At 51.0% G+C, this 17,460-nt stretch overlaps 1 protein-coding gene across 1 annotated transcript in view; it reads left to right on the top strand.

Moving 5' to 3' along the window:
• The first annotated feature begins 2,045 nt into the window (after window positions 1-2,045).
• The window catches only part of ABCC3 (ATP binding cassette subfamily C member 3), a 41,571-nt gene continuing 26,156 nt past the window's right edge, over window positions 2,046-17,460 (top strand). The window contains exons 1-12 of the mRNA XM_042781097.1: window positions 2,046-2,075; window positions 4,659-4,835; window positions 5,214-5,339; window positions 5,560-5,697; window positions 6,698-6,823; window positions 7,079-7,140; window positions 7,898-8,029; window positions 9,712-9,903; window positions 13,895-14,072; window positions 14,171-14,332; window positions 14,852-14,944; window positions 17,182-17,385. Of these exons, the coding sequence (XP_042637031.1) occupies window positions 2,046-2,075; window positions 4,659-4,835; window positions 5,214-5,339; window positions 5,560-5,697; window positions 6,698-6,823; window positions 7,079-7,140; window positions 7,898-8,029; window positions 9,712-9,903; window positions 13,895-14,072; window positions 14,171-14,332; window positions 14,852-14,944; window positions 17,182-17,385 (1,620 nt within the window). The remainder of the gene's footprint in view (window positions 2,076-4,658; window positions 4,836-5,213; window positions 5,340-5,559; window positions 5,698-6,697; window positions 6,824-7,078; window positions 7,141-7,897; window positions 8,030-9,711; window positions 9,904-13,894; window positions 14,073-14,170; window positions 14,333-14,851; window positions 14,945-17,181; window positions 17,386-17,460) is intronic.

The raw sequence follows: 17,460 nt of genomic DNA, 5'->3' as shown, positions 1-17,460 counted from the left end.
TCCACTATATACCTGGGAATTCTGATCATTCACATAAACTTATAGGACCATTGTCTGCCAACCCTATATATGTTCTTGGATACATCCCCATTTCATAGACCTGAGCAAGAACTTGTAGGCATTGAGGGAGTGGGGCATGTAGCCTTCTGGGGGATGGTGCTGCCTCCAAGAGGTAGGAGCAGGCCTGGTGTGCTTGAGGACCAGCATGGAGGCCAGGGACTTGGGGCACAAGGAAAGTGGGGGAGATGGGCTGGAGAGAGCACATAATGAGGGTCTTGTGGGCCATGTGGGGATTTTGGCATTTCCTCTGAGTGAAATGGAGAGCCAGGGGCAGATTTTAACTAGGGAATGACATGGTCTGGCCTAAGTTTCAAAAAGAGCTCTGGTTCCTGTGTTGAAAAAGATAGAAGGGGTGAGTGGTAGGGGTGGAAGCAGGGAGACCAGAGAAGAGCTACGGTAACAGTCCAGGCAAATGACAGAGTGGAGGTGGAATGGTGGTCAGATTCTGGATAGAGTTGCATTTTTGGTAGACAAGAACAGCTGAAGATGGCATTTTCACATAGTTCAACATAATAACTTGAAGGTACGAAGACAGGATTCGCTGAGGGGTTGCGTCAAGGGTTCTGGCCATGGCATCTGGGAGGAAATTTTTGCCATCCATTGAGGTGGGCAGGCTGGTTTGGAGCAGGTCTAGATGGGGAGGGGAGAAGATGTTAGGAATCCAGTTCTGGACATGCTGCATATGACATGTCCAATAAATGTCCTAGCAAGGACTCTGAGGTGAACAGGCTAGGGGCACAGGCATGGCAGGTGGTCCCTACTTCCTGGGGAGGGCTCTGCCCAGCTGCAACATGCTCATCTGAAGGAAAGGAGCCCAGGCTGGACCTGCCCCATAGAATGAAACAGCTATCTGGGTCTTTACAACCCTTGATCTCTTGGCTGTTGCCATAGTGCGGGTTGTCTGTGAAATTGATGCAAGGTCCTTGCAGCCCCGTGATCCATCTCCACTTCCCCACTTTGTTTGCATCAAGGTGCTTTGCTGCTCATTAGCTCCCTTGTGGGGAAGTGGCTGGGACACTGTTGTTGCTCTAGTTATTCACATGTGGAGACTGAGGAGCTCACCCAGGGTCACGTGGCTGTAAATGGCAGAGACATACCAGGTCCTTTGCATGGGGGTTAGATTCTTCTTATGTCTACTCCCCACCTGCCTCCCATGTCACCCAGAGAGCCATGCTGTGAACTTGCACATCCATGTGGTGATTCCCTGCCTTGAACCCAGGCTCCTAACCTCCCCCCTCACTCTCTTGCCAGTCAATGATTTTGGATCACTTCTGTGCACCTGGTACTGTGTTGGGAGTTGGAAAGTGTGGGACAGGATGCAAAGAGCTATAGGGTACTGTGTCTGTCCCAGGGCCTCATGTTGCTATTGGAGAGAGGATGTGTTCACAGGTGTAGGTCCAAGTAGCATGGGGTGGGGAAAAACCCCAGCTTGGCATCACAGGCCTGAGTGCCAGTCCCATCTCCATCCTGCCAAGAGTCCTTGGACCTGTAGGTGAACTCTGCTTTCTCTTTGTAAATTGGGCTTAACAATCCCCTCCCACCTACCTCCGGAAGTTGTTCTGAGACAACAACCAGGTAATGATCATATAAGTGCTGTTATAAAATGTAATAAAATGCAGGGGGCCTTTATCATCCTCAGGTGATAGTCACTTAACTGCCCTGCCATGGTCTTAAAGGATAAGGGAAAGGAAAGTCTGGGGTGCCCAGAGTGGCTTCCTGACAGAGGAGGACATTGTACAGGTCCTTGTAGCCATTGTAGTGTTGAGTGGAGATATCCAGTTGGCAGTTGGACATAGAGTCAAGGATTTGGAGAGTGGTAGGCTAGAGAGATGAAGTTGAAAGTCATTGACATGTGGATAGCGTACTCTTATGAGACTGGTGAGATCACTAAGATTGCAGATAGAGAAGGAGATGAAGAAAAGAAAGGACCCAGCCCTGGTGCCCTTTGCCACCAGGGGAGGAACAGGGAAGGTGGCCAAGAAGACATGACCAAGAGCAAGGGGAAGATCAAGAGAGTAGGTCAGGGATATGGGTTCCCAGGGCATTGTAAGAGAAGGGACCACAACCCCATTGAAACTGCCCATGCAAAGATGAGGGCCTGGGTTAATATGATGGCTGAGGGACTGGGTTTGAGGGACCAGGTAGGACGCATTATCATCCCAATGTTACCCATATGACGAAACCAAGGTCCAGTTTGAGAGGCTAAGTATCTTGTCCAAGGTCACAGACTTTGGAAGCAGTGGAACCAGGACTCAAAAACAAGTCTGGTTGCAGTCTTGACTCCCCCGGGAATCAATAGGACCTGATGCCCCCATGGGACTCTGGGTGACTGGGAGATTGGTGGTGCCCTTGGCAGAGGAGGCAGAGCCAAAAAGTCTAGTCCTGGCAGTAAGTGGATGAGCTGAGTTTCAGGGTGTTCGATGTGACGTGTCCAAGGACAGATGGGAAAGCTATCTGAGAGGTAGCAGGAAGTGGGAGCTGAGGCTCAGGACAGGATTACAGCTACAGATGTGGATTTTGGGTCCTCAGTACAAACTATGAGCAGTGATGGGAGATGAGAGAGAGAGAGAGAGAAGGGCCAGGGTCTATATCTATGTCTGTGTCTACAGGCTGGCACTAGGAGGAAGAAGAAAAGGAGACAGAAAGGAATGGTTGTTGAGGGCCAAGGAGGTCCAGGAAAGAGTAGGTTCTGAGAGGAAGAGAAAAAACCCACCCTGTTACAAGAAGGTCCTGAATGAATGCTGAAAGAGGAGCGTTTAATTTGACAGTCAGAAGGACTTTTGGTTTTGTAGTGTAGATTAAATACATAGCTTTATCCCTGTTCCTTCCTGAAATTCCACTAAAATGACAGAAAGGAATAAAAAGACAAAGAGGAGAGGAGAAACAGCAGCTCCACAAGAGAAAGATGTGGCAGTTTGCTTCCATAAAGATTTACAGCCTTGAAAACTCTATGGGGCAGTTCTGCTCTGTCCTGAATGGTCACTATGAGTCAGCATCAACTCAATGGCAATGAGGTGTTTTGGGGGAGGTTAATCTTTGCAGAAGCAGATTGCCTCATCTCTCCTGCGGTGCAGCTGGTGGGTTAAAACCACTGATCTTTCTTAGCAGCCGACCACTGTTCTGGTTACCTAGTGCTGCTCTGACAAGAATAACCACAAATGGGATGTTTGAACAAATAGGAGTTTATTCTCTTACAGTTTGGAGGCTTTAAGTCTGAGTTCAAAGTGCCAAGCTCTAGGGAATGGGTGAAAGCCCCTCAACCTTGGGCTTCAGCTCTGTAAGAAGGAAAAAAAAAGAGAGATTAGGTCATTGGTGACCTTGGAGAAAACAATTTCAATGAAATATGTGGTTATTAATGAATATATCTCCACCTCTTTCCCAAAAAGGTTTAGGTCCTGTTATCCTTGTGTGGTGCAAGTAATTGACTCACTTGGCTGCTAACCATAAGGTTGGACCTTCAAGTCCATCTAGGAGTGCCTTGGAAGGAAGGCCTAACAATCTACTTTTGAAAACTCAGCCATGAAATCCCTGTGGGGCACAGTTCTACCCTGAAACAAATGGGGTTGCTGTGAGTTAAGAGTTGACTTGGCAGAAACTGGTTATAGTCAAAGACTCGAGCTGCTGGTAGAGTAGAGTGGCCACATGTCCCTGTTTGCCAGTGACCAAGTGGTTGCCCAGGCTGTGAAACTAAACCAGAATAGTCTCATGGAAACCTGGATAGTTGGTCACTCTAGGCTTTGTAATTTACAAAGACCTCCCACATCCCTTGTTCCTTTGATCTCACAGCTATCCAGTGTCTCAGGGAAGCTCCCAGTGTCTTACCTAAAACCGAAAAAACCAAAGGCACTGCTGTTGAGTTGATATCGACTCATAGTGACCCCTCCTTGGGTTTCTGAGGCAGTATCTCTATGGAAGTAGATTGCCCAAGGAGTGGCCCACTCCTTCCAAGGAGTGGCTGGTGGGTTTGAACCACCAGCCTTCTGGTTAGCAGTCCAATGCCTTGGGCACTACACCACCAGAGCTCCTGATATCTTACCTAGAAGAGGCTAAAAGAGAAAGTGACCTCTTAAACCATTTGTATATATTATTTTGACAGCATTACAAAGTTAATTTTTTGAAAAAGAGGGTGGGAATCTAGCCTGACAGAGAGCAGATCAGTGGTTGCCTGGGTCCAGGGTGGAGGGCAGGCCGGTCTGCAGTAGTTCACCAGGGAACTTCTGGAGTGACAGTAATGTTCTGTATCTTTGTTGTTGAAGTGGTGTCTGGGTGTATGTTGTTGTTAGGTGCTATTGAGTTGGTTCCTGGGTGTATAAAACTGTCAAAACTCATCAAATTGTATATTTTAAATGGTTACATTATACCTCAATGGGAGAGAGAGAAGAGAGGGAAAAGAGGCGCCTGCTGGAACTCATGGCCTCATGGGAGAGCTCACACTCAGCACAGCACCTGCTCACTTGCACACTAGTGCTCTCTTGTCCTCGACCGTCCTCCCCAACCCCACGGTGGATGAAACCTCTCTCTGGCCCAGCCATCTCCCTCATGGGAGAGCCCATCCTCCAGGAGGCTATCTCAGCCCTGCAATGTTCTCTTTTTCCCAGGACTCCAACCTGTCCTTGCACACAGACAACCCCGACCTCACGCCCTGCTTTCAGAACTCTCTGCTGGCCTGGACTCCCTGCATCTACCTTTGGGCTGCCCTTCCCTGCTACCTGCTCTACCTGCGGTACCACCATCGCAACTACATCACCCTCTCCCACCTCTCCAGGTTCAAGACGGTAAGGGACTCAGGGCTTTCCTGAGGGTGGGGCTGGGGTTTGGGGATTCTCTTTTTGATGACTCCGTCACCTGCTACTCTCATCAGCCAGACTGGATTCCCAGGCTTCTCAGCCTCATTGTCCTGCAGCTCTGGGCTAGGGTGGCCTACCAGCTCATGTGCAGCCAACTGGAAAAGTCCCTGCTTGGGGAAGTTTAAGCAAGGTCTCCACCAAGGCTCTCCCCACCCCTCAAAGCTCCTGGCCTCACCTCTACCAGTCCAAACAGCCAGGCCCATGTTGGTCCAGTGCCTTGTGGCAGATTCAGGAGCCAAGGTCCTTTCCTAGTTGGGACTGTTCCTGCCTCTGGGGAGGGGGCTCCAACGTGTGCCCTGCCCACAGGCCCTGGGCGTCCTGCTATGGTGTATCTCCTGGGCTGACCTCTTCTACTCCTTCCATGGCCTGGTCCACGGCTGGGCCCCTGCCCCCATCTTCTTTGTCACCCCCTTGGTAGTGGGGGTCACCATGGTCAGTGTGGGTCCTGGGAAGCTGGGTGGGGGAGGGTCTCCAGTTGGGATGTGGGATTGTGATGGGGGGACCATGGACTCTGAGGAGAAGGGCTAGACATCTTTGGAGTGGGGAAGGGAAGAGGGTGACCCCAGAAAGAGTGGGCCATGTGGGTGAGGAGAAATGGAGGCAGATCCAGAGGTGTGTGCTCTGGCCGGGCCTCCCCTGCCCACTTGCACAGCTGCTGGCCACCCTACTGATCCAGTATGAGCGGCTGCGGGGGGTGCAGTCCTCGGGGGTCCTCATCATCTTCTGGTTCCTGTGTGTGCTCTGTGCCATCATCCCCTTCCGCTCCAAGATCCTTTCAGCAATGGCAGAGGTAAGAGGTCAGGGTGAAGGCAGCCCTGCCCTGTATGAGGGGATGACGTTGGCACTCGAGGCCACTGCTGGGCCCCAGGCTCCTCTCTTCTGCCCTCCTGGGCTCCCAGGACCTCCTCTGCTCTTCAGACTTTTTCATGGTGTTATTCTCACTTGTCACATCTCTGCAGGGAAATTGGCTGGGATGGGGAGGGGAGGGCAGGACTGGTATAACACAGGGAATGGGGCAGTCTCTGCCATTGTTGGGCATGTGGGAGTGCAGGAGTGGCTCTATAGTCACCACCACCAAGTGCTGTGTCTGACATGGGTGTCATTCAATGTCTGTGTAATGAATGAGTATATGCAGATATCTATGAATAGTCTGGCTTATCCAGAAGTCCCATTACCTTGTTCTCCCCCTTTCTTCCTACTTTCCCTCACTCTTGGCCTTTCTCTTGATCTTTACCAGACAGGACGACCCCCTGGTGGTGGTGATGGGAAGGTATGGAACACTGGGGGTCAATCCAGTGCCTCCCCATTTCTCCATCTCAGGAGGAGACAGTCAAGTATAACAGCCAAGAGTACAGGCTGTGCACAACCACTTACTTCCCCAGTGGCCTTGGGCAAGATGCTTGATCTTTTTGAGCCTCTGTTAGCTTAATTACAAAATGAGTATCACTTTGGTGATTTTTGCACAACAGGGTGAATGCTATCAATGTCACTGAAATGTACACTTAAACATGGTTAAAATGGAAAAAAGGAAAACAAGTACTTACCTTACAGGTTGTAGTCAGGATCTGACAAGATAATGTTCATAAAGTGCTTGGCACAGTGCCTGGCACAGGTCAAGTCCTCACTGAGCAGCAGCCCCCATCATGTCTCCTCCCTATCTCAGAATTCTCTGGGTGGGTGACTCAGGCCCCCCAAGTGCTGTCTCTACCCCAGGATACTGTTGTCCTGCCAGGCCTGCCAGGCCTGGGTTCCCTGAGGCCTCTGCTGCCCATCTCCATCCTTCCTTCCAGGGCAGGATCTTGGACCCGTTCCGCTTTACCACCTTCTACATCTACTTTGCCTTGGTACTCTTGGCTCTCATCCTGTCCTGCTTCAGAGAGAAGCCACCACTTTTCTCTCCAAAGAACGATGACCCTGTGAGTTTGCCGTGGAGGCTGGAGTGATAGTGGGTATTATGTCTAAGTGATCTTCGTCTGGTTCCAAAGCTTACTCCTCAGCTCAGCCCTTAGCAGCAATTCCCATCCTTTCCTAGTCCTTCCAAGAGGGGTACCCAGGTGAGATGCCACCCCCAAGTCTGTGAACTGGAGCTGGGAGCAGGAAGGAATGAGAGGCCACCCTCTTTCTTAAGAGGATGGTGGGCCCTCCCCACGTTCTGCTCTCTTGCCTTCTAGAACCCCAGCCCAGAGGCCAGCGCCGGTTTCCTCTCCCGCCTGACTTTCTGGTGGTCCACAAAGTGAGTTGGCTTTTCCTCCAGCCTGGTCCAGAGGGAGGGGAAGAAGGAGGAAGGCAATCAGGCAGAAGTTCAGCAGCTTGGGGGCCTGATGAGTTGGGCCTGAGTGGTCCTCCCCAGATTCCCATCCCCATGAACACGGGGCAGGTGAAAGTGGGGAAATGAGTCTGTTGGGCCTGGGGGCTGGATGCAGAGGCCGGACCCAGCTCTGATCCCAGGCTGCAGGCCGGTCTTGCATCTGGCAGGCTATGGGGGATAGGCTTGGGGGCTGGAAGGAGATGGCATTAGTCCCCTGCTCTATAGTCTCAGGAAAGCTTGCAGCTTGTCATCTCTTCAGATGCTCCTCAGAGTGGCTCGAGTGGGAGAATTGTGTCTGTGACCTGGATGACAGCTCATTAACTGCACTGCACTGAGGGAGCACCTGGGCTCAGGCTGGATCCACCAGCCTCGGCCTCCACCCAGGGCCCGGGCAGCAGGGATTCAATCACAGGGCCTAGGGAGCTGGGGCACTGCGAGGAGAAGGGGCCAGAGGCAGGAAGCTTCAGGAAGGGGGCAGTGAATGGCCTACAGCCTATTCACTGTGGAAAACAAGGAGACACCCACCCTGGTCACAGCACCCTAGGGGGACCCTCTTTTCCAGATATCTACTAGAGCCATGCTTCTTTGGCTATTTAGGGGTTTGGACACTGGTCCCCAGATCCCAGCAGCTAAACTGTGACCCCCTGTGGGGCTGCTGCCTGCCCCCACTTTGCCTGCCCAGGATGATCATCCTTGGCTACCGGCGCCCCCTGGAGGACAGGGACCTCTGGTCCCTGAATGAGGAGGACCGCTCCCAGATGGTGGTGCAGCGGCTGCTGGAGGCATGGAAGAAGGAGCAAAAGCAGGTGGCACGGTGAGTACCTCCCCATGTTAGCACTCCCCCTCCACCCCAGCTCCTTGACAGACCAGGGCTCCCAGCCGATCGGGAAATGGAGGCTGGTAGACCTGGGATGATCACGTGGCTAGGGTGGGAAGAAGAGCAGCCACAGGTGATTTCTGGGCAGGCTCAAGACCATTGAGGAGCCCTGGTGGTGCAATGCTTAAGTGTCTGGCTGCTAATGGAAAAGTCAGTGGTTCAAACCCATAGCATTCCACAGAAGAAAAGACCTGATGATCTTTTCCCATAAAGATTACAACCTAAGAAACCCTCTGGGGCAGTTCTACTCTGTCCTGTAGGGTTGCTATGAGTAGGAATTGACTCAACAGTACACAACAACATCGGGACCATTAGGTGGGAAACTTGGGCCTGGGTGGAGCCAATTCTCCCTAGCTCTCCCAAGGAGAGGAGATGAGCTGACACTTTCAGAACACTTATTCCATCCTAGGTATGTCCCTAAGCATGTAGATGAACTCTTTTAATCTTTTGGCAGCCCTGCAGTGTAGGTTCAGTTATCTCCATGGTACAGACAGGAACGCTGAGGCACAGAGGTTTAATGACATACTCAAAGTCCCTTCGTTGGTGGTGGCAGAGGTAGGTGGCACCCAGCTGCCTGACCTCAGAGGTCATTCTCTTACCACTACACTACCTGGCCCAATTCCCAGGGTGGACTCCAGGGACTTCCCTAAGGAGGGAGAAGGGGTCAGAGGAAAAGGATTGACACAGCCCCTCCTCATAGTTCTGTCTCCTCTTGTCTGGAGAAAGGGCTGTATAGAATAACCCTCTGGCTGAGGGGCCTCCCTTCTGGCAGCTTCTGGCCAATGACCCAGAAATGTATTTCTGGCAGTTCCCCAGCCAAGAGTTCTCCTTCCCTGCCCACTTATCCTAGGACTGAGCCCCCTTCCCTCCCACCTACAACCTGGAGCCTAGGAGTTCAATGCTTGTTCAGCCCAGAGCCCTGAATAGTTGGCTATTGGAGGAGCCAGGGACTTGGGTGTGGTTAGCAGTACCTGGGCTTCTGTGGCATGGTGCTTCTGGGAGGACATACCTGCCTCCAGTCTGCCTGTTGCATCCCCTCTGTCCTTCCATGCCATCCCTGGCCTCTCTTTGCTCAGCTTCCCAGTGACTGAGCCATTGGCCATGCTTTCTTATAGCTCCTTTTCTTCCTCCTCGTCCTCCCTGAAGCCAGCCCTGGGGAGGCAGAAGAAGACCAACCAAAATTGGCTGCTGTTGCTCTATGGGACAGAGTAGAATTGCCCTGTAGGATTTCCAAAGCTGTAGTTTTTTACAGAAGCAGACTGTCACATCTTTCTCCCACAGAGCAGCTGGTGGGTTTGAACCACCAGCCTTCCAATTAGCAGCCAAGCACTTTAACCACTGCTCCATGAGGGTTCCTTAGGGAGAGGGCCAGAGACTGGGAATTGCTATATTTTGTAGTCCTTGGATAGGAGTTGGGCACCCTTTCATATATGCCCTCTGACACCTGAGGACAGAGTCATCTGGGAATTGTCAGCTGGAAGGTCATGCATGTCCCCTCCCAGTTCTGAGAGTCAAGAGAGCAGTCCCCCTCCCCACCTCCGGGACAACCCAACCCTGCCCTTGGGTTCGTGGTGGCCGTGTACATGTTCCTACCCACTGCTTCTTCCTCCTTGGAGCAGACACAAGGCTGTGGAAGCATTCGGGAAGAAAGCTTCTGGAGAGGATGAGGTGCTGCTGCGGGGCAAGACTGGGCCCCGGGAACCCTCTCTCCTGAAGGCCCTGGTGATCGCCTTTGGCCCCAGCCATCTCATCAGCTCCTGCTTCCAGCTAATCCAGAACCTGCTCTCCTTCATCAACCCACAGCTGCTCAGGTCTGCCCATTCTGCCTGCTGTGGCCACACCCTGGGCAGGGGACTGGCTGGCTGAGCATGAGGGCTGAGCCCAGAGGGAGGAACAAGGAACAACAGACAGGGCAAAGAGTCCCAGCCCAGGAACCAAAGAGGCAATTCTCACTTGCTGTATGATCTTCGGCGAGTCACGTCACCGCTATGTGCCTCAGTTTCCCCATTCACTCTGAACTTCAGTTTACTGGATGCATACTATGTGTCAGACACCATGATAGGCATGTCAGTAAGCATTCGCTCCCTGATCTTCCAACAATTCTCCAGAGAGGTGTTCCTATTCCCATGTTACAAAAGAGGAAGCGGAAACTCAGAGAGGTGAAACAACTTGCCTGAGCAAAGGCATGTAGCTGGAAAAAATGGAGATGGGACTGAGTCCAGGCTCTGAACCCCAGTAACAGCGCTCTCCCTACCACCGTCAAGCTCTGTCATCTGTCATATGAGTGGCTTGGACTAGAAGGAGCTCTCAGATGAGGGGATGGCAAGGAGAGCTACCTAGCAACAGAGGCCCAACCTCTTGCCCCTCCACTCATTCATTCATGCATGTATTCATTCAACAAACATTTATTGAAGTTAGCAAGTGCTAGACACTGGGGATACAGATATAAATAAGACATGGGCTGAAAATCTTGTGGAAGAAACTGAGGTGTAAAGCAATTAGAGTGTGGGCATAGTTGTACTCAGGGGCCTGGAAAACCCCAGGAGGGGCAAGGAGCCAGCCTGGGTAGGGGCAGAGTATATTTTCCAGCTAAGAAGGTTACTGGGTTAGAAAGGACAAGTGGGCCTTAACTAGATAAAGAAGGAGGAGAAACTGCTAAGTCACAAAGACTGAAACAGCATGACTCAGATATTTCTGAATGTTGGAGGAAAGGATGCCCAGAGAAAGGGGCAGATACAGGAAATGAAAGAAGGAGAGCATGTCTGGTTTTCATTTCAGAAGGGTCTCCCAGTCAGCAGTGGGTGAGGGGTGGGGTATACAGGGCAGGAAGGCCAGGTAGAAGTAAGCCATCCAGGTCAGGTGAGAGCCAGGCCAGGAATGAAGTTAGGATCCAGAAGCTATTCGGGAGATGAGTGTGTGCCAGGGAGAGGGAAGGCTCAAGGAGGCTTGTTGGGAGAGAGGTGATGAGCTCGGTGTTGGCCATGTTGAACCAGAGGTGGTCTGGGCCATCAAAGGGGAGATTTCTAGAGAACTGGAGATAGCATTTTCAGAGCCCTCAAAGTGGAAGCCAGGGTCCCAGTCTGTGGCTAAGTTCTCCCAGTGAGTATGTGCTATGGCAGAGAGCCCCAGACAGAACCTTAGGGGATTCTGACAGGTGAGGGGTCAGCTGGGGGCCTGGTTCCTGGAAGAATGTCAGGGAGAGTGTTGTGGCATGGACCAGGGGCAGAGAAGGCTTCCCAGGGGGAGGTGTGGCCACCATTGACAAAGGGTCAGTCAAATAGGGCCCCCAGAGTTTGTTAGTGGCTTGTCAAGAGCAGGGGCCTCTTCAGAGAGTCATATAGTATAAGAGCAGAGGTCTGCAGTGGAGGGAGACAGGGCTCATGGCTGTCTAGAAACTTGCTGGAAAGGCAGATGTATCTTTTCCTAGGGCAACTGCAGCAAATTAACACAAACCGGAAGGCTTAAAACAAAGACTTATTTTCTCACAATTCTGGAGGTCAGAAGTCCAAAATCAAGGTGTCTACAGCGTTGGTTCCCTCTGGGGCCTCTGAGGGAGAATTGTTCCATGCTTCTTTCCTACCTTCTAGTCGTTGCTGTCAATCCTTGATGTTCCTTGGTTTGTGGATTCATTACTCCGATCTCTGCCACCATCTTCATGTGGCATTCTCCTCTGTGTCTGTGTGTGTCTGTATCTCTGTGTATAAATCTCCCCCTCCTTTCTCTTACAAGGATACCAGTCATAATAGGATCGGCTCACCCTAATCCAGTATGACCTGATCTTAACTTGATTACATTTGCAAAGTCTTTTCCAAATAAGGTCACATAGGTACCTGATAGTTGGGAGCAGGGCAGACCAGGCAGGTGAATGATTAAGCCAGAGGGAATTATAAGAACTGGTCAAGCAAGGAAGTGCTTGACCAGAGCCCATACCAAACCCCAGCACATAACCCTTACTTAGAAAAGACCCCAGCACCTGACTCTTACTCATGAAGGCCCCCAACCATTTCCTGCCCACTATGTTAATGAAGTGCTTCAGCTCTACTTCCTGCCCCCATGCTAATAGGGTGCTTTAACCTTATTGGTTCCTGTAACACATACCCTGCTCTCAATCCAGTCCGCTGAGGAACAGGAAAAGTAACACTATTAAAACCCTTTTCTTTCACCTGGGGGCGCGACTTCTCGGGCCCCTCTCAGGGACCCGTGAACCTCGCCTGGGTCCCTCTCGGGGACCCATAAACCTCACCCGGGAGCACACAATAAAACTTTCCTAACTTTTGCTTTTGAATCCTCTCTTCCTTTCCGCTGCGACCGTGACCCTCTTCGCTGAAACCTTACAGTACCAAGGGTTAGGAGTTGAACATACCTTTTTGGCGGACACAGTTCAACCCACAACAGAAGGGACAGACTGGCTACAACTATGGTTAGAAAGATCCAAGGAGTTGAGGGGAGATTTATGCCAACCTGGTAGAGAGTTGGTCATGTCAATGGGTCATGCCATAGAGTGGCCAATGGGAATGAGGATACTGAAGATCAAGAGAAAGAGGGGCAATGAGGGAACATGCTCCTGAGGATGGGATCCAGGCTCAGGGGTAGGATTAGGCTGGGAAAGATAGAGGAACACCTCCTATTCTGAGTGGGAGGAAAGAAGAGTGAGTTTGGAGAGAAGTTTATGGCTTGAAGGCTCTCTGTTTTGGTTACCTATTGCTGCTCTGACAGGAATATACCACAAATGGGATGGCCTTAACAAACAGCAGTTTATTCTTTCAATTTGGAGGCTTTAAGTCCAAGTTCAAAGTGCCAGGCTCTAGGGGCTGGGTGAAAGCCCCTCAACTTTGGGCTTCAGCTCTGCCTCTTGCTCCCAGCCCACTAAAGCTGGAGGCTTTTCTTCACTCAGCTGCTGGCTGCTGAGGCTGACAAGCCCAAGGTTGACAAGTAATAAGGCACAGTCCCGATATTACCAAACCACATGGCAGGCCATTAATTCAAGCCCATTGAAAGTCCCAAGATAGGCAGAGCATGGCCGGCTGCTAAATAATGACACGGCTACATGCAGGGCTCAAGCATGCCTAAGCTATAGACCATTCCCCAGGCTTCTCTCTGTGTACCGGAAGAAGACCACATCCCTAAGGCAGCTACTCAGCTGCTCACAGTAGATTCCACCATGGAGTTGATTACCAGTCTCATCATGGGAAATACTACATCCAGCTGCCCAGCCGCTCAACCAGGCCCAGACAAGTTGACACATAAACTTAACTACCACACGCTCTCAATGGGTGGACATGTGAGAAGACAGATCAGCTGCTGAGAGAGGGAGTGGGGACTGGCCTCCATGGGAGAGGAGGTGGATCAGGACCCTGGAGAAGGTCAGCAGACAGCATTGAGGGGACACTGATGTTGGAGAGGATGGACTGAGGGACAAGAGTCTACATGGTCATACAACAGCTTCTACGGCCCTTGGCAGCTTGGGAAAAGGTACAGAAAAGTCAAATAAATGGACACATGGCATTTCTTCTTGCATGTAGTTCAAGGAGGTGAGAAAGGCAGGCAGGTGAAGCTGGTGGTGAGAGAGTAATGAGAGCAGTAGGTGGTGGAGTCCATAAGGTTAGGGAAAGAGGTCAAGGCTGAAGAGAGTGAGGCAGCATCGGGCAGCTCCCCAGACTTGGGGGGGAGGGGTAGAGTCCTACCTGAGAGGTTGTGGAAGCAGAGAGCAGAGTGGAGGCTGAGAGTCAAAGCGGAGGGCGGATGTGGAGGGAGCATCTGGGGGAGCACTCACCATTCTCATTTCTCTCTCCTCCCTTGCAGCATCCTGATCAAGTTTATTTCGAACCCCTCAGCCCCCACCTGGTGGGGCTTCCTGGTGGCAGGGCTGATGTTTGTGTGCTCCGTAGTGCACACTGTGATAATGAACCAGAATGAGTACCACATCTTTGTGGGTGCGTTGAGGCTACGTACAGCAATCATAGGTGTCATCTACAGGAAGGTCAGCTGGAGCAGGGGACGGGGCCCAGTGAAGTCTGGAAAGGCTCATGGGCCTTTATCTTCTCTTATCTCATCCCTTACCCTGATGTTCCCCTGCAGGCTCTGGTCATTACCAATTCAGTCAAGCGTGAGTCCACTGTTGGAGAAATTGTCAACCTCTTGTCAGTGGACGCCCAGCACTTCATGGATGCTGTCCCTTTCCTCAACCTGTTGTGGTCAGCACCCCTGCAGATCATGCTGGCAGTCTATTTCCTCTGGCAGGTGACTCTTGAACTCTGACCTCTGCCCTCTTCTTGCTGCAGAAAGTACAAGTATCAGAGAGGGGTCAGCAAAGGACTGTATAATGGACACAAGAGCTTCCCTAGCATTGGGGGAGGGGGAAACAGGACTACAAGGACACTAGTGTCTGCAACAGAGTCTTTCCAGTCTGTGCATCATTCCCTCAGAGCTCAAGGAAGGAGAGAGGGACTTTGAGGCAGAGTGAGTGTGATTTTGGCTGTCATTGTCTGTCTGTCTGTATTTGCCTTCCTGTGTGTCTGGACATCTTTCTGCTTGTGTGTCCTTATCTGTTGCCTGTCTGTTGTCATTATCTGATGAACTGGCTGCTTCTGCAAATGTTACAGTCATGCTAGCTTTCTTTCCATGTCTACTTTTCTCTGTTTGTCTGACTGCTGTCTTTTGCTCCCTGCATTTCAAGTCAACAGGCCTATCTGTCTGGTAGGTTCTGTTTACTGACTTTGGTTGTCTGTCTGTCTTATCTATCAATCTGTGCCTCTGCAGAACCTAGGTCCTTCCGTCCTGGGTGGAGTTGCTCTGATGGTCTTGCTGATTACATTCAGTGGAGCTGTGGGCGTGAAGATACGGACCTTCCAGGTGGGCGCCATCAGGGGTGCAGCTGGCCAGGTGCCTGGGGGAGGTCATTCACTTACCTAGGGTCCTGTCACTTACCTTGCTTACTGAGTATGGATGGCTATCACAGATATTAGCTACATCCACAACCTTAGCTCACTCTACCCTTGCAAAAACCCTGAGAGAGTCATGGGAACATTTCCCTTTGCAGCTGAGGAACCAAGGCCCAGAGAGAGTATGGCAGTCCAGAACCAGGCAGAGCTGGGACTCGAAACTTCAGGTCTTGTGGTCTAATGAGAGCTTTTCCCACCACACTATGCTGAGTGTAAATAGCCAGTCATTCGATCTTTTATTTGCAAACATTTATTGAAGTCTTTAGTAGTTCCCCACTGCATGTGGAATAAATGACAAGTTCTCTAAGACCACTAACCAGGCCCCTACTTGCTTTGGAAGCCCTCACCCCATGGGGTATCACCAAGTTTTCAGCCAGTCCGGCTGTTCTTTTCTCCAAAGCCCAAGCTCTTCATGCCTCTAGGCCACCCCCACCCAAAATGGTCTTTACCTGACCCCCTTGCCTGCTTTACTCCTTCCCTTCCCTCACCTCTCAGCATGAATGTCACTTCCTCAAGAAACACATCTTGGATCTTAAAAGCTAGCAAGCTGCCGTCTAGATGCAACGATGGGTCTCTCCTCATCCAGAGCAAAGAAGAATGAAGAAAACCAAAATTCATGGAAACAATTAGTCCTAGAGACTGTTACACCATCCAATCTGCAGCCCATACAACTATGAGACCAGAAAAACTAGATGGTGCCCGGCTACCACTGTCATCCACTTGGAAGGGGATCTATGTAGGAGATCCTTGATAGAGAGGGAGAACAATGTGGACAAAACTCAAAATCATTTGGAGAAAAAAAAAAAAAAAGGTGGGGACCAGGTTTGCTGGTCCAATAGAGCCTGGTGGAACCACTGAGACTATGGCCCCTAGTTGCCCCTCAGGTCTGGAATTGAACCCACACCTGTGGTTTCCAGCCAAACAAAATACAGGCATATGAGTTGAACATTTACCTCAAGTAGATACACTCCTTGGAGAGAACAATCATGGGAGAAAGAAGGGCTGCTTATGCACAGAGAGACAGCTCAGAGGGCAGGAGTGTATGGAGGGATGGCCACTGGGAAGAGGTAACTATGGGGAGGAAGTGGGAGGGGAGCTGTTGCATTGTGGTAAACTGTGGTCAATGACATGAGACAAAGTATATGTGAACTGCTGTATGGAAAGTGAATTTGCTTTGTAAATCTTCACCCAAATCACAATTAAAAAAAAAAAGAGAGAGACACATCTTGACGACCAAGTCTAAGTTCATTTCCCAGCTCCTACTCCACTATTCTCTCATAATGCCCTATTATTTCTCTTCAGAGCATATGTAATCATTTATAATTAAGCATGTATTTGAGTAAATATTTGCCCAATATTTGCCATGCCCATCAGATTGCCAGCTGCATAACCTTGTCTAAATTGGTCATGATCATATTCCTCACATTTAGCACTGGACCTGGCACACAATTGGCACTCAATAAGCAATAACAGGGGCTGAATGAATAAATTAACTTGGTGCACCAGGCCCTGGGAGTCCCTGGGTGGTGCAAATGGTAGATGGCAAACGGTGGTGCGGTTTGCTCGGTGGCTAACTGAAAGGTTAGCGGTTCAGCTTCAGTGGCTAACTGAAAGGTTAGGGGTTCAAGTCCACCCAGGGTGCCTCAGAAGAAAGTCTTGGTGATCCACTTCCGAAAAATCAGCCAGTAAATGTGTTAGTGCAGTTGCACCCTGACATACGTGGGTCACCAGGATTTGGAGTTGACTCAGCAGCAGTTGATACCAGGCCCTGAGTTAGGTTCTGGGGAACAAAGATAAATTAGAACTGATCCATATCCTCAGGAGCTCACAGTCTGAGGAGGAAACATGCCTGCATGGTGATCATTATCAGAACAAGAGGAAAGGACAACATGTTCTAGAAACCCAGGGAGGGGGCCATGGACACTGCCTGGGAGGGTCAGTGATGGTGGCATTGAGGCTAGGTTTTGTCAGGCAGAGGAGAAGTTGGGGGCATTGCAGGTGGAGGTCAAAGCGCAGACAGGCAGGAAGGAATGGGATGGAATATAATGATGGCAAGCGATCTGAAATGGTCAGAGTGTGTGAATCCCCATGGGCAGGAGATTGGGGAGAGGAGCAGGGCATGCCACCGCCATTCTTTCTATCACGCAGATGGAGCAAGTGAAGTTCAAGGACACGCGCCTTAAGCTGATGAGTGAGATCTTGGGTGGCATCAAGGTGCTGAAGCTGTACGCCTGGGAACTCAGCTTCTTGAAGCAGGTAGGGAGCATCCGGCAGAGTGAGCTCCAGCTGCTGCGCAAGACCACCTTCCTGCGTACCATATGCACCTTCATCTGGATCTGCACCCCGTTCCTGGTGAGCCTCTTCCCCCAGGGCTGGGCTCCTGCCTCTCGCTTGGCCAGCCCAGACCTCTGGATCCCTGGGTATGGC

The sequence above is a fragment of the Orycteropus afer genome, unplaced genomic scaffold, assembly GCF_000298275.1.
Source record: "Orycteropus afer afer isolate SDZICR_OR568_19922 unplaced genomic scaffold, OryAfe1.0 scaffold00085, whole genome shotgun sequence".
Classification (NCBI taxonomy): domain Eukaryota; kingdom Metazoa; phylum Chordata; class Mammalia; order Tubulidentata; family Orycteropodidae; genus Orycteropus; species Orycteropus afer.
Note: the sequence above shows the minus strand (reverse complement) of the source record. Positions and strands in the feature narration are given on the sequence as shown.